This window comes from Sander lucioperca, chromosome 14, assembly GCF_008315115.2.
Source record: "Sander lucioperca isolate FBNREF2018 chromosome 14, SLUC_FBN_1.2, whole genome shotgun sequence".
Taxonomy (NCBI): domain Eukaryota; kingdom Metazoa; phylum Chordata; class Actinopteri; order Perciformes; family Percidae; genus Sander; species Sander lucioperca.
The window spans coordinates 18,965,172-18,982,684 of record NC_050186.1 but is presented as its reverse complement, the minus strand read 5'-3'; the positions used below and the strand labels follow the sequence as shown (position 1 = coordinate 18,982,684).

The 17,513-nt window shown below is 40.5% G+C and overlaps 1 protein-coding gene across 2 annotated transcripts; it reads left to right on the top strand.

Moving 5' to 3' along the window:
* The first annotated feature begins 791 nt into the window (after positions 1-791).
* tfap2e (transcription factor AP-2 epsilon) lies at positions 792-14,631 on the top strand. Of its 2 annotated transcripts, none has more exons than XM_031295854.2 (7): positions 792-1,154; positions 3,284-3,724; positions 5,815-5,869; positions 9,378-9,609; positions 11,521-11,639; positions 12,121-12,259; positions 13,556-14,631. In XM_031295854.2, exons 1-7 carry the CDS (start codon positions 1,116-1,118, stop codon positions 13,815-13,817), a joined length of 1,287 nt encoding a protein of 428 aa, XP_031151714.1. In that variant the 5' UTR covers positions 792-1,115; the 3' UTR covers positions 13,818-14,631. The 2 variants fall into 2 exon arrangements, with proteins under 2 accessions (XP_031151714.1, XP_031151716.1); XM_031295856.2 differs by lacking the exon at positions 792-1,154 and adding an exon at positions 1,691-1,943.
* Positions 14,632-17,513: the final 2,882 nt, after the last annotated feature.

Below are 17,513 nucleotides of genomic sequence, written 5' to 3'. Positions count from 1 at the left end.
TGGGGCTGGAAGCCACAGACAGGATAGGGAAGTCAAAAAGTATTAAAAGACACACTGTTGTCATATGCCAAATCCTTTAAGCTGTGTAGCAGTCCAAGGAATACAATGCAGAGTACCCTTCTAGTTTTTATTTTTCTGGAATTTTATCACGTCAAAGCTTGAGATGTTTTGGTTTTTAAGTCTCGAGTAAGTCGAGTCCAGGTATCAAGTAACAAGACTGCTACTCTGGCCTGAAGGTTTTACCCAGTTACTTACCCAGTGTTGTATAAATGAAATACATATGATAAAGGTGATCCAATCTAACAAACCAGGATGTCACAGCAGGCCCCTGTTAAGGTGGATAAGTGTTCCTGTAGTTAATCCAAGAGTCCTCTTTTCTATGAACTACCACAAGATGGCGCACTAAGTTTGGATATAATGTGGCTTGAGGTTCTGGACACACTCCACCGCTGTACATTTGTAGAGGGAGATGTGAATGTATAACTTTCGAGTGTTTATTTTTTTCTGCTTCCTGATTCAGATTTAGGAAAACAACTAGTTTTTTATGCAGTGAAATGTTGGAGAAAGCATGATAAAGTAATAAAAAAGTATGTGTGTATTCTGTTATTAACAGTGATTTCGTTAAAAACGTTGTAGAAAAGTGACTCATCTCAATAAAATATTAAATGTAAGTTCATATGTATTGTTTTGCAGCTATTTGGATAAATATATTTTCACAGTTTAGAATATTTATTTTTATGTTGACATACATTTACAACAAAAAACAATGAAAATCCTGCATGGTGTTTCACAAGACGAAAATCACGTTTTTGTTAATATCGGTGATTCACTGCCTTGTGATTATCGCCATCTTCACCATTTCATCCCTGATCCTATAGTAGTCCATGCACAAACCGTGAAAAGTTTTAAGTTACCCCCTCTGCGACTCCTGTCACCTCCCGCCCTTTTCTTCTTTTTACCCCCCTCCCCAACACCCATCCATACAAACTCCTGCATCATCTCTCAAACTAACTCACTCCTCTCTGTACCTTCAGCCTGTCTCCTCTCCATCCACCGCGTCACATTAACCCCTCAGCTGCAGCTTGACAACCAGACTGATAGCCCCCGGCACCACCATGCTCTGGAAATCCCGAACCAAGACTGACGTTCTGCAGGTAAAAGTTTTTTTCATTGGTACATTTGTATCTTTTAGCAGCTTTAGTTCTATCCTCATTGCGTAAAACGCTGCACATGGTGGGCCTGTTGGCTTGTTTTTAAAAGAAGATGAGAAAAATATTTGGAGAAATGTGTTTTATTTGAAGTGTAAAGCTGATAAAAATCCAAAACTTCTAACTAGAGGGAGTTGGATATCCGTGTGTAAAAGCGACTGTAGTCTTAACCTAGACGTAAAAAAATTGAGAATATGATTTTCTTGTTTTAAATGATTTTTGTTGAGATGCTTCTTGAATAAACACAGAGGGAACACTGATATTGTATACTCTTTCTGGGTGCGCAAAGTCCAGAATATGATTCAGTGCCATTTTTAAACCAAACAATCAGTAAATGTAAAAGTACAGTATGTGTTTGAATTAACGGAGGGTAATTGAATGAATATATCTCTTTAAGAGAAAGAGACCCTGTCGACCCCTCCCATCATTCTGCCGGGTGCGCGCAAAACCTATAAGTAGTGCGCTCATGGAGACTCTGTAGGACTCTGTGTGTTGTGCGCGTGTGTGTGTATCTGACAGCAGCTTTTCATCTGCGCGTAAAGACCTCCGTCAAACAGAGAGAAGGAAAAGTAAATAACACCTTTGAATTTAATGGACCGTTAACAACAGCCTGGAGTACATACCGGAGCATTTGGTGACATCTTTCAGTCGTTGGAAGCCTGCGCATCCTGTTGAATTTTAAATTTGGGTGTATTCAGAGAGGTCCAGATGTTAATCCACACCTATTCGGCTATGGTGAGTTTAATAGAGACTCGTGTTTTTTACGGTATTTGGACTGCTGGTGTCTCTTCATTAATGTAACTCAATTTAAGAAAGAGTTGATATTCTATTCCGAGTGTCAGTAGACTGAGTCTGAAATATGCGCACAATGTGCTATCATTAATAACAGCTAATTTCGGGTAAATTAGGTATAAAGAAATACTTTATGATTTATCCATGTGTTGCATTTTTAAACGTGTGACATCAACTGTCAGCTTGCACAGTATAGGCTTAAGATCCTGATTTTTTTTTGGCTGACAATTGAATACACTTTTTTAAAATTAGTTTTTTGCTCCCCAGTAGAATCATAAGGGTCAAGTGTCCATACTTCCCAATGAGCCTTTTGGACACTGAGTTTAGTGTTGCGGCGCCGCGCATCTGTCCGCGGAGATGGTCTTTGTCTGCACAGTGTCACAGCAAGTGAGACCGGCTGACAGTGAAGTGTCCACTCGCTGCACAAACTGTGATATGCCGAGACAGAGTAGTAGTCCATCTGTCTGGAGGAGTGTTGTTGCGTTGTACAACCTTAAATATTAACTTTGTTAGACTAAAATGATGGACACAGAACCCTGCACAGTGTGGGTGATGACAAATATATATGTGCTTTAACCTGGCAGCGGGCCTCTCTGCCTGGCAGATAATGGACATTGTTCCACAACAACAGCATTGATCTGGGTGACCCAGCTTTAAAAAATCCAATTTTACCAGGATGCGTTCGAGCAGAAATGTAGGCTAGTGGACTACATATTTTTACACATGCATGCTGTTATATGAGGGAATAAACTTGTAAAGTCACATTAAGATCACATTTAGTTTTCTACGCCTTGTCAGCCTGAATGAACCTCTTTCATTTTCACTTGTGGAGTCAATGTGGTTTTGTTGACAAGATGACAGATTATTTACAGATGTAACCTCCCTCCCGGAGCACCGTGTTGTTGTTGTGCATTACCTGTCCTTTGTGCAGCTTCTTGGTGGCCGTGACCTTTCTGACACTGTTCAGCAGCGATGCCAAAGGCGTCTTCTGCCAGTGCGCATCACTTCAAGCGCTGCTGCTATTTCCAACCATCTAATTAAAAATGGAAATAATTTTATTTATGTGTTATTGTTGTTTTGTGTTATATTAAACTCATCTTTATATATTTTTAGTTTGCGATTTGTGCTTTATTGTTTTAAATAATTACTATATTTCCCGGAGCTTATAACTTTTGAAATCTAACATTTGATGACATAGTCAGTGCCGTGTTGCACCTTTGGGAGAACAGTTTGATGAAGCCTTTGAGCTCCTGATATGAAGCAAACTTTTACATTTTCTGCAGGACCGCGCAGACGGACTAAGCGGCTCTTCGCCGAGCGGACGCCTCTCCCAGCTGTCCTCCCTGAACCAGGCCGCTTACTCCTCGGCTCCCCCGCTCTGCCACACTCCGGCCTCTGACTTCCAGCCTCCGTACTTCCCTCCCCCCTATCCCCAGTCCTCCCTGCCATACTCCCAAAGCCAGGACTCATATTCCCACCTGTCAGACCCCTACACCTCCATCAACTCCATCCATCAGCATCAGCAAGTGGCATGGCACTCGCAGAGGTCGCGCTCCGACGATGGGGGACTCCTTTCACAGTCGCACCGGGCTCTGAGCCTCGACCCCCGGCGGGAGTATGCAGCTGTCCCTCGGCTGCTGCACGGTCTCGGAGAAGGTGCTGCCGCTCTCGGGGACGGTCCTCTCGGGATGCAACTGGGACATCACGGCCTGGACGACATTCAGGTGACTTTATTTATGTATTTATTTTGGCTTTCCATCCTTTAGTTGCGTTGGCGTTGGCGTTGCGCTCTGGGAAGACCGTGCGTAAAAGTCACTTGGTATCCAATCAGTGCGCAAAAACATGAACTCTTATCAACAAAATCTCCTCTGAGCTTCTTTGACTCTTTATGTTTCTCTATTCCAATGTCGTTATGTTAACCCAATATTATAGAAAATAAGTGCAAAAATGTATCTCATCCTTAAAAAGACGTGGTTGTTTGCAAGAGGCCCTTAAGGCAATTTATCTTCCATTTTCCATCTTCCAATTTATCTTCAATTTTCTTCAAACGACACAAACATGATGAATATAGCTCACGTTAATCAAATAGATTTTTAAGTAAACACATTTAATTAACGACTGCTACATATTATTAATAATTTCCATTCATTTTGAATGTTTAACCTGTTATTTATATATTTTTTTTAACTCCTGCAGAACTTTATCTTATTTTATCTGAATTTCCCATTAAAAAAAAATCACATGAGCAGTGTTGGTGTCTGATATCCAAAAAAAGAAGGAAAACAGTTGTACATCTCTTAAACAAACTGTACTGTTGAAGTGAGATGCCAGCCCTGAAATTTCTGCAGCAATATTAGAAATGTTTTATTTTCTCTTCAAAATTCGTTCATATATGAATGAATAAAACTATATTAGATAACGATCCTCCATTTTGTCAGGTGTGAATTTTAGATGGCCTGTTGAATACGTTTTTTTAAGAATTTATGAGCCAGAGACGTGTTTCATCTAAAATTTTAGTTGAGCTTAATGAATGGAATCCTACTCTATATATGGGTTTACAATAGGAGGAAGTAGTATGAGTTGTGTTGACTAAATGAAAATTATTCATATTTTTCTGAGGTTTTAAGATTTTAGCTCTATAAAAATACGGGTTTTTTTTGGTGGCATTTGACCGTCTTATTATTGGTCAGGACATTCATGCAGTATCCGATGTTTCGCACAAAGACAAATTGATTCTGCAGCCTTTTGCTTTCTGCAGGTTTTTTGGGAGAAGAATAGTTTCTATGGTTTATTGAGCAGTCAGCTTCCCTGCAGCAGGTGCAGCTGCAGACGCTGTTTGTTGCCTCCTCGCAGAAAAACACACCGAGACCAATTGATGTGCACGGTCATTAATAGAAAAGAAACGTTTGAGAGGAGCGCCAGGCAAGGAGTCAACCCGGGCATGTTACTGTTAAACGCTCCCACTTGACAAGGACCTTTATTTGATTAATGGATTATATCCTTCGCGTTTGAATCCTCTTATAAATACACCACAAAGGAAACATCCGAGAATCGCACAGCAAGACAATTTCATCCTCAGTGAATGAAAAGATCAAATCATCTGAAAACGCTTTAATTTATTTTTTGAATCGGTGAACTACGGTGGCTGTTTCTGATTAATATTAAAGCATATTTTCTTTTTTCGCATATGACTTTTACCTAGGCATAGTGAAAGAAATATCAAAAAAAATTATTACACATATTGTAAATTATTACATTTCTACTCAAAAAAAATATTATTATTAAATAAACTGCTCTGTAGTTATTTGAAACAGTCTAAATAATGACGGTATTTCTTTAATTGTATTTTTAGAAAATAAGTAGATTTGTGGCATTGAAAAATTATAAGAGGCAACTTTTCTTGTCCAAATGTATGATTTATGAACCAACCAATAAACTCATAAATAACATAAAAATATACATTTATATGATTCTAACCATTTAAAATATTAAATGGCAAGCTGTGTAGTAATATGAATAAACTGTTTGAAATGTTAAATCATCAGTCATAACTTCCATTTACCATCTTTCCTGCTTTCCATCTGCACAAAGAAACTAAATCCAATAAGAGTAACAGATTTTATGATTTACTCGGATATAGATAGTTTAGTTCATATGTGCTGTGAGGGAAAACCTAACGTTGGACCGTCCATCTTGCTTTGGCCTGAGAGAGAAAAGCTGTGTGTGAGCTTGTATTTTAGTGTGTATATAAATGTGTGTTTTGGCTCTGAGGCCGGTGGATAAATGATAGTGACTGTCTGTCTGTCTGACACAGGGAATGGAGGAAGGATCAGCCCTGGGCATCCTCGACCACTCTGTCATTAAAAAAGGTAAGAGGTGGGCGAGGTTTGTGTGTGTGTGTGTGTGTGTGTGTGTGTGTGTGTGTGTGCGCGCGCGCGTGCGCGCGTGTGCGCGTGCACGCACGTGTGTGGTGCATTTGTGTCTAAGTGTGCACCTATATAATTGTGCTATACATGCTGAAGGGGGTTTTGTGTTTAGGGGCACTCCAACACCAGTCTCTCTCTCTCTCTCTCTATCGCTGTCACACACACACACACACACACACACACACACACACACACACACTATAAATAATTCTGTTTTGCTATTTCATTTGAAGTCAAGAAGTCCTCTAATACTCAGCTGCAGACTTCACCCCAAAGGCACACATTCTTAATGAACTGTTCATGGTCATATGAGAGAGAGAGAGAGCAAGAGAGAGAGAGAGAGAGAGAGAGGGATTAGAATGAGGTGAGGAGAAGTGGGGCAAAGAAGAAAAGGGAGGGGAACATGATAAAATAGGAGTTGTGGGGAAATTTGCAGAGTATGATCACTCTAATATTACCGACTCTGAGTTGCAGGAGACACAGGGGCACGATTAGAAAATTCAAGTTGGATTTGTTGCTGGTGGAGTGTGATTCTGTGGAAACCGTGATATGCTGATATGATAGATGGGCCTGTTTTGGTGTGTAGTGCTGCAGCAAAAAAAAATGTGAACGTTTGCGCTGAAACCATGCTAAAGATGACACCTAGTGTGTTATCAACTGACTGACAGCATAACATTTAATGTACTTTTGCTTATTTTAGAGAATGTCCTTTTAAATGAAGAACAAATGTGCATTTTGAACATTATCCATTCACATTTTGAATACATTTAGGCGTCCTAATTCTAAATATCCAAACCCCTTACTGACCTGAACCTCTCATTGCCATTACTTTTTTTTTTTTTACAATTCTCCAAATCACATCCCTGAGGAATAGGAGGCACATACTGTAAATTTCTAGCTTGATTCAAACTGCAAAACCAGCAGTCATTTGATAAAGTGACAGTGATTCCACTTGTTTGCCAAACGCTTAGAATTGATCAATTACCACAGCGAGACTCTCACCGGCAAGTACTTACAGTATAGCAGATAGCAGAGCAAACCTAAAGCCTTCATGAATAAGAAAATCCAATAGGGAGAAGAGAATGAGACAGAATATAGGAAAAAAAAGACACGGAAATAGGGGGGAGATAAAGAGTGGGAGGCAAAGCAGAAAGAGTCAAAGATGATAAGAGAAAGAGAGAAAGAGAGGGAGGGGCAGAGAGATGACAAAGGAGAAAGAGAGAGAGCTTTTAGAGGAAGCTCTGCTGCTCTGTGGCCTCACCGGCCGGCTGATCAGCTGCTTGTGAATGAGAGGATTTTAAGAGATTCTTTCAGTCTGCATTGCACAGCAGGGCGTCATAAAGAGGCCACCCTCCGCCCACAGAGTGCGAGGGGAGATCCGGTGTTTCACTGTACAGTTATCCAGATTTGTTTTTTTTAAAGGAGAGAGAGAAAGGGAAATTGCAGAGCCATCAGGATTGGAGAGACTACAGAGAGAGAGAGAGAGAGAGAGAGAGAGAGAGAGAGAGAGAGAGAGAGAGAGTACAAATAAGAATATTGACATTGTTTAAAATGTAGGTACATGTGCTCATTCTTATAAACACCTTTATTGGCTTAATTCATTTCCTAGCTCAACTTAAAGGGCTGTTTCTCCCAAATTACAAGAAAAAATATGTTTCCGGGGGGGGACTTTGTTGCATGTCGTTCCGCATTTTTCTCCTCTCGATTCCTGTTATCTCTCTACTGTCGACTTAGTAATTAAGGCATAAAATATCCTTTTAAAACATATATTGTTTCTCTTTCTTAGCTTTTGTGGTGTCCGGTCATTCTAATAGGTTTGGTTTAATTTGTTTTTTTTAATTTGGTTGTCCAGATTTCTGCCTCCACAACATTACAATGGAGGTGAGTGGGATTTTGTTTTGAGGTGCTCACAGCATTAAAAAAATCCCATTCAAAATATGCAACAGCAAGTCATTCTTCCGAATACTATTTACCAATTAACCCTAGACAACTGTTTTTTTTTATCAGTACTATTTCCTCAGCCAATAGCTTCTCCAATGAAAACTGATTATTTTTAGAAATATTTTACATCTTTTTTTTTTTTTTAACAACATTCAGTTCCTTTGTATTGGGGTGGAGGCAGAAATTTCAAACATCAGTATCTCAAAACCCTAGGCACAAAAAAACAAATGCATCTGCATGGCTAGGGATCACTAGAGGTGAATGAAAAATCATTTGGATAACTATGAACCCAAAATGAAGTCCAAAAACAGCCCCATAAACCAATGAGGTAGAGCTCTATTTGCTCTTTCTAGCCTTCCTAGAAATTGTGGTCCTCATAGGTATAGAAGTAGACACACACAACACACATTTATTTACAACACTTTTACAGATAAATGTATGAAAATATGTTTTGACAATTCATTGTAAACTGCTTTGAATTCACCAAAATACATAAAAAGTCAAAGGTGTTTCTTTCTGAAGGAACTGTAGGCATTTAAACACTACACAACCAGAAACACTCTATACAATACACATAAACACACACACGCACACACACACACACACACACACACACACGCACACACACACACACACACACACACACACGCACATACACGCACACACACACACACACACACACACACACACACACACACACACACACACAAACAAAGGGGTTGCTTCCTTTCAATCCTCTCAATTCAGAGGATTTCTGCCCACACAACTGCAGATTCAGTGGATTTAGGATTTAAGATTAAGACTCCAAAGATAATTTCATCAACACCAATTAACACATTAAAAGATGACATAACAAAGGTTGAAAAGCTAAATAGACTTTGGTCTCAATGCCAACAAAAATCATTATTATTAAGTGAAAGACCTTGCAATATCAGTGCTGCAACAGGTATTCTGGACAACTAACAATTCAAGGAGATGCTTCTTAAAAAGGCCACGTTACTCTTAAACTCCTACAGTGGTTGGAAAAGTCTTCAGACGATTGGCTTTGAGGCCCCTCCTGGCAAACAAGACATACAGAAAAACACATCTTAAAAGTTTACCAAAGTGCAGAAAAGTGAGTGTGAATTGAGCTCTTGAAGGTGAGAAATACAGCTATTTGAGAATGCACAGTTAAAATATAACCACATGCAGTTTAAACAACAGAATCAACCAGCAGCACTCCACAATTAGAGCTGTCGACGCAGGGGAGAACATTACACTGAATTGATTAATCAGGAGAGGAGGAGCATGCTGTCATTCACACAAAATTATTGTCACTGCAGAAGACATATGTTAAGATTGATGATCCCCTTTGCATCCTGTTTTTGTTGCCGGTAAACTTTTTGTAGCTTTGATTTTCAAATTTTTGTTTGACACAAATAATGCAAATAGCCTAAAACATGTAAAGTTTGCATGCAAATAAGCCTGAACTTTCTTTTTCTCTTTTCTACCTCCTTTATTTCTCCCCTAGTTCCCATCCCGTCCAAGCTGAACGGGTCGTCCCTTTCAATCTTGTCCCTCGGTAAGGAGGGTCTCGGTATGGGAGCCGTGTCCAACCCAGCCGAGGTTTTCTGTTCGGTCCCGGGTCGCCTCTCGCTGCTCAGCTCCACCTCTAAGTACAAGGTGACGGTCGGGGAGGTGCAGCGACGCCTCTCTCCGCCTGAGTGCCTCAACGCCTCTCTGCTGGGTGGAGTCCTGCGCAGGTGAGAGGAACATGGGCAATGAAGAGGGTGTGATATAGTTTTTTAGAGTTGTGTTTTTGAACTCCAAGCCTACACTTAAAGACAAAAATAAGCCTTAAATCAGTAACTCCCAACCTTGTCGGACTTTTGTCAAATCTTTGCTGTTATACTGGCGAATTCTACCTCATTAGGCCTCTAAACATTGTTAAAATGCAACATTGTGAGAAGAGAAAATCTTTTCTTGGTTGAACTGTCACAGATTATAGACATATGCAAGGTATTCAACATTGGTCAGCTATAAAAGGGTCACAAGTATCTGCAAGTGGGTTAACTAGACTTGGAATCCGAGCGCCTGATGTGATTCAGATCCAAAGACTCACTAACCTGCAACAATCGTGATTACAAACTTTACCATAATGATCAAAAAACAACACCATCAAAGAGGGTTTTTGGAAGCCTCCACCAACCTTTACGTTGCATTTTTAATTGGATTGTTTTACTGCACAGAGGTGCTTCTTTATGGCACAAAACAGGAAAGCTGTGCTGTTCTTCTAGGGGAAAAGAAGCTTTCAGGAGGTTTCAGGCTCCGGTAGACTGTGGATGGAGTTCGAGGAAAAAAATATGTATCCATTTTTAGTCAAGTGAAAGAGAAAAAACAAGAAGCATGAACATCACTGCAGGGCAGAGATAGAAGCTACCAAAACATATTGTTTTTTGTTGAATTTTACAAATGTAACAAAAATAATGTAACAAAGACAAATTGAATATGCTACACATTGCACCTTTAAGCATAGGACTCAGACTGCTTCCTTATTGAATTTGTGAGTATACTGTATATTTTAGTTTATACAAAATGCTTTAAACCACATGACAGGGGCTCTTGATGTGAACATGGTGTACTCCATTTTCCTAAAGCTTTTCAGAATAAGAGCACTTTAACTGAAGTAAAGGGCCAGAGCTGAGGACCCAAAATGGGTCATGGGACTAAATCACAAGAGAAGCAATGTGGTTTAATGAACCACCACCTCGGGGCAAGAGAACAACTTTATGATTTGGGTTGCTGGCTGAAATACTTTAAGAGGAGATAATTAAAAGATCTAAAGGGTAGTAAATATTGTAAACCTCCTCAGAGGAGAGATACAGCTACCCCACTGATAATAAATCACTGCCTATCATTGTGAGGTATTTGCACTTCTTTACTCCGCTACAATTATTTGACAGCTGTAATTACTGGTTACTTTGGACATTAAAATTTTACATATGAAATAAATGATCAGTTTATAAAAATACAATGCATTGTTACAGATACACCACCCGACATTATATAAAGTAATTAAAATAAGCTCCACCTCAACCAGCTACAACAGGGAAATGCTACTTCCACATTAATACATGAAACCTTATATTCTATCAATAAAAAATATAACAATATACCACTCACAGAGGCTGTTTTCTACATAACAAGTACTTTTACTTTTGATAATTACATTGATAAGTACATTGTATTATATCTCTGTATAAATAGATATTGAAATGTTCTTAAATTCAGATATTTAAGATTAAAGAACGGGTTGAGAACAGGCAAATGGAAGTTAAGCAACCGCTAAAAACACCGAAAAATACAAGACACTATCAGTGTTGACAGGGAACATACTGTAGGGAGATTTCAGCTTCACATTCACTTACATAAATACACACACACACACAAATGCATACAGCCATAGACACAGGAACACACAAACACGGCACTACAAAACTCATACACACACACACACACACACACGCGCACGCGCGCGCGCGCGCGCGCACACACACACACACACACACACACACACACACACACACACACACACACACACACACACACACACACACACACCACAAGGACCATCTCCTAAAAACTGCTCTCTCTGTCTCCCTGTCCCCCCTCAGGGCGAAGTCAAAGAATGGTGGCCGCTGTCTGAGAGAGCGTCTGGAGAAGATTGGCCTCAACCTGCCCGCCGGGCGACGCAAGGCAGCCAACGTCACTCTCCTAACATCTTTAGTGGAGGGTAGGGACACACACACACACACACACACACACACACACACACATACAGTGACCTGCATACATCCTGACAGATAGAGACACATATTCACATAGAAATATCCACGCATGAGCAGACATGAATAAACAAGTCATAGCATGGGTGGATGCATGCATGGATGGTGTCATTTGAAAAAGCTGCGGCTGCCTCACAAAGCCAAAGAGCAGTGAACTGTTTGAGTAGTGAAAGTGAGAAAAATGTCTGCATTTTTGTCTCTTGACCTGACCTGACCCGAGCGGTTACAGCAGTCTTTTAAATGTGTATCAGGTAAAACCATAAATATGGATTATCATCTGATATGAAATCTAAACTGAAGCACTGACATTTGACTCTTAAATAGACAGAAGTAGAGCTGTTTTTTGTCTAACTAATACAGAAGACTATCCCTTTGTGTACTAGTTGGCTCTGTTTTAATAGACACACTCTCCTCTTCCTCCTCCTCCAGGTGAGGCCGTCCATCTGGCGCGGGACTTTGGTTATGTCTGTGAGACAGAGTTTCCAGCCAAAGCCACAGCTGAGTATCTGTGCAGGCAGAGCGAACCGGACCAGCTCCCAACACGGCGCAGTATGCTGCTCGCCACCAAGTGAGTGCCTCATCCCTCCCGCTGCATATTTTAAAGGAGCACTCCACTGGTTTTACATGTCAAAGTTAATTTGCTGGTCATGGGGAGTACTACTAGGAGTTTTATCAAGTTACATCACTTGAGTAATTTCAGCATGGGCTTGGAGAATAAATAAGAAATGTTTTACAAACCAAAGGGCATGGAGTTTGAAAGATGTGAGTGTTCACCAGACAGGGAGGGTCTAACAAAAAATGCTATTAAGCTGCATTATGGGAAGTGTAGGATCCAGCATTTTTGGAGCTTGAACCACACTGGTGAGTAAAGGTTTAGGAGATTTTGTCTTCTGCTGCTTCGGTCTCTTGTGGGTCGTGCAACTTAAAAGAAGTGCAATCGCTGGAGTGCCTCTTTAAGAGTAATTCAGGACAGTTAGTGCTACCAAATCCATGCCAAATGCTGATAGAATTAATTCTTGTAAAATACCAAGAGAAAGAACTATATTTAAATGCTTTGTTTATATCAAGAACTTTTATGAATTACAAACTTAATCTGTTTTATAAAAATGTGAGAAAGGTTTACATAAACAAACAGCACCCGATTTTAACAAAACACAACTGAAAAAAGGTATAGTGTGCTATTTGTTTTTGTTTACCAACCTACATTTTGGCCACTTTAGCAGGACTCGCTGCCACCGTGGGTTACCCTCAGCACAGATCACAGCCCAGACAGACAATTAACAGGCAATAGTGTTTATTTTTTGACTTCTTACACTTTTCAACACAACTTTATAACTACCAACCACGCTCCTCCCTCAGCCAGGCTACTGGCAGGCGCACAGACCGTTGCTCACAACGTTTTAACAAAGAACCGATTTCTCACAGTCCAGTCCTGTCTCTGTGGTGTTTGGCAGACATCTGTAGGCCCAGCCCGCTACTGGATATAGAGGGAGAGTTTAATTAGTACAACGATCAGCTGAGACAATAAACTCACCTGGCGCTGCTCTCCTGATCCATCCCCCCACCTCTCTCCACTGCTGCTGATTGCAGACCACGCCCACCTCCACAGCCACCTTCACAACACTCTATTTTTTTGTAGTCCCACTTTTAATGTCAAATATTAGATTTCCAAAACCTTGCAAGGCCACAATGTTGTACACAGTATGAACTTAAATAATATTCCAGGTGCAATAGCCAAAAGGCAAAAACTATATCAAGAAACAAGGCACCTGCACACTGAATAAATGCTCCTAAAAGATTAATTCATTCATTCATACAAGATTTATAAAATGACAAACTAATGGCTTGTCTTTGTTCTTCTCAGGGAGATCTGTAAGGAGTTTGTGGACATGATGTCCCAGGACCGCTCTCCTCTGGGCGGCAGTCGACCCAACCCCTGCCTGGAGCCCGGCGTCCAGGGAAGCCTCACCCACTTCAGCCTGCTCACCCACGGCTTCGGTACTCCCGCCATCTGCGCTGCGCTCTCTGCCTTCCAGAGCTACTTGATGGAGGCGATCAAAATGCTGGATAAAGGAGAGGGTGGAGGGAAGAGCCACCACGACAAGGAGATGAAGCACCGCAAATAGAGGGAGGACAGACAAGATGTGTTGATGGATGGATGGATGAAAGAGATGAGAGGCAGAAAGGAAGAGAAAAGAGGGGAAAAGACTAACCGGTGCCCCTCTGCTTCTTTACCTTCGCCTTCAGGATAAAAACTGAGACTTTTACCTCCCAGAAAAACCTCTGCAGTCTATCTCATCAAGGAGGCGGGGGTCATGATGATATCTGTACTGTAATGTGTGTCCACAACCACCTCACTCAACATGACGCATGGACCTCTCTTCTCAGTAGCTGGTTTGTGTCATGATGGCGTCTACAAAACATCTCTTCAGGATGAGTTCCTTCATATGGCTGTATTTATTTCCCCCCTTTTTATTTAGGTAAACATGTCACCTTTATCTGTGTTTTAGAAACCCCTGTCTTTATCAGTCACTCTCTCTCACACACACATACACATTTTTTTGGACTGAACTCATCTGGGAAGTGTCGTAAAGCCATATCCGAGACAACAACCTGCTCTTTGCTCCTCTTGAACTTTGGGAGACTTTTAACTCTACTTGATTGGACAAGCACAGCTTCCATATATAGTTCTTCTTAGTGGGTGGTCATGGGAAATTGAGTTCTCTGGGGTCTCTAACAGCGGGGTAAGGAGGAGTCAAAGGCAGCTAAAGGAGATTTTGTTTCTTTTATTTTGAAGTACTATGTGTTGGTAACTTAAAAACACAAATCATTTTGTACTTTCTGTGTATGTTTATTATTAATGTTATTACTGTTGTTATTATTATTGTATTACGGCATAAATGTAATATATTATTAAAGAATTAAGAACTGATCAGTTTAGTTTCATGACTTTGCTTTTATGTTTTCATCTGGATTATCAGAACAATAAAAAGTAATGGCACCTTCAGGTATCTTTTTAAATGCAACTGCCCATTTCAACTTACTTTAAATCCAATGGTGACAATGGGCTTTTATAGTGCTCTTACTGTAAATGCTTCCTCTTTCCATTTGTCGCAATAATGATATTTTGTATTGATCCCTGTAGGCAAAGTCTATTGTGACTTCAACAGGAAGGTCATAGCGAGGGCTGCAACCAACACTTAATTTCGTTATTGATTGATATGTCGATTTGTTTTGTTAATTGCTTAGTCTATAAAATGTCAGAAAATAGTGTGAAATGTCCATTACACTTTCTAGGAGCCTAATGTCGTGTATTCAGTGTGGTTGTGTTATCAGACCAACAGTCCAAAACCAAAAGATATTCAATTCACAATTATATTAAACAGAAAAAAGCAGCCAAAACCAGTAAATGTTTGGCATTTCATTTTCAGGGATGGCAATGTTGCTCTGTCCAGCACTTTGGTCCAGACTGTAATATCTCAACAACAATAACATGGATTGTTATGAAATGATGAACAGACATTCATGTTTCCTAGAGGATGAATCCTATTGACTTTGGTGATCTTTTGACTTTTCTTCTAGCACCATTAGTAGATCAAAGTTTTTACTTATTTACTTTAATTTCTCAACATCTTCTAGATGGGTTAGGACAGAAATTTGTACAGACATTCATGCTTCCCAGAGGATGTACCCAAATAACTTAGGTGATTCTCTGGCTTTTTCCTTCTAGCGCCACCATGAGCTTGATATTTGTATCTTTAAGTATAATATCCCAACAACTACTGAATGAATTGCCTTAAAGTTTGGTACCAAAATTAATGTGCAACTTTTGATTTGTCCAACACTATGGTTTATGCAGAACTCATGACGTTCCCATCATTCTCAGTTGTACTTTGTGTTTTGTGCCAAATAGCAAATGTTAGCATGCTAATACACCAACCTAAGATGGTGAACCCTAACCCAAACCCTGGTAATTATCAACATATTAGCATGCTGACGTTAGCATTTAGCTGAAAGCTTAAGTACAGCCTCACAGAGCCGTTAGCGTAGCTGTAGACTCTTAGTCTTGTAGCTTGATAGATCACTTCTACTATTAATGTAATACTATAAATGTTACATGTCATACATTTTCTGTGTGCAACCCAAGGGGCCATTCAAAAAAAACCAGGGCCCCTCTATGCATGCAGAGCTCCAGCAGGGGCCTAGGGAGACAGCGGCGTCACAGCTGCAGCCCTGAACACTGTAGTACCTGGGAGAGCGGAGGCAGCGGTGCGACCCCCAGCGCCCAACAAGCCACACACACCCCGGTTCCCCCTCAACCCATCTGTTCCATATTTCTCCCACCAACCACCTCTCACCTCCCTGCACAGTCCTTCACTTTATTTAACCAGGATTAGATACTCAACACAATTACTGCTTTCCAGGGACTGCACACATACACGTTTCGTCTGCTCGTACACTCTCAAACATCACTCATTTTTACCTCCCTATATCTCCCTTTCTCTCCTCCCATCTCATTACCCTCCTGTGTCAATTCCCCCCCCCATCCCTTCATCTCCCACTCTGTAACCTAACTCCCCTCCTCCCCATCCCCCTCACCCCTTTTCCCCCTATTCTCTGCCTCTATCTGACACTCAGCGGGGCCGCTCTCCATCTCTCTCTGTGCCTCCAGGCAAACATATGCTGCTCTTCCCGTCAGATTCCGGTGTGTTTGAGAGAGGAGGAATTGTTTAATGTTTATTAATCACCTGTCTGTGGTGGAGAGAGGAGACGATGATAGAGCCACACACACTCTTGTACACATGGGCTGGCTGTCTCGCTCACACACACAATCAAATCACACACGCACGCACGCACGTGCACGCATGCACATGCACACACACACACACACACACACACACACACACACACACACACACGTTCAGCTGTGATGTTACCAACTTGGCCTGGTTTTTCCATTTACAGCTGTATATAAGTGTGCTCATTTACTGTAACACTCCCTGTATGCAGTCAAAATCCATCTATTTCAGCAGCTACTTGTTTAGCAAATCATTAACATTGATGTGTTTTTTTTCCAAAGATCATCTTTTAAACCTACAGGTCCATTCTTGATCTTTCAAAACCAATTTCATTACCAAATACATTTAAAATAAAGCGTTGAATTCCTGCACACTGTCAGCACATCTACTAAAAACGCTGCCTCTGACTTAAGCATCAAGATCTTGTTGTGGTTTTAAATTATGAATTTGATGCCTGACAAATCTTTTTAATATAACAAAAACATTGCATTTTCAATAATCATAGTGCTGACATTGTGCAGAAATCCAATGCTTTCTTTTGTATTATTTTTATTTTCATATCCAGCAGGTGTGCATCAGACAATATTTAGCAACGTAGACATTTAAGATTTGGTTTATTTTGATAAAATTGCATCCTGATGGTGAGCGACTCCCTACAAAGTTTAAAAATACTTTGTTTACAGCTTGATTACTGACACATACCCTGTTAAATAAAGTAGCATTGGATACAGCTTTCATTAAAAACGCACATTAACTTGGCTAGTTTTGTCTTGTCGTGGGAGCTACTGTAATTGTAGGAGCAATTGATATGTGAGGAAAAAAATTAAAGCTGGTGTAGGCAGTGTTAGTGTTTTTGGCGTCATTGGGCAAACATTCCATAACAACCTTTCAGAATATTGTAATCGTGTGAAATGATCACAATTCAAGTGGTCTGAGAGAAACTAGACTTCAGCACCTCCTCTTGGCTCTGTTTTCAGGCTAGCCCGTCACAGGTCATAGAGGACGTTCCTATTGGCTGTTCTA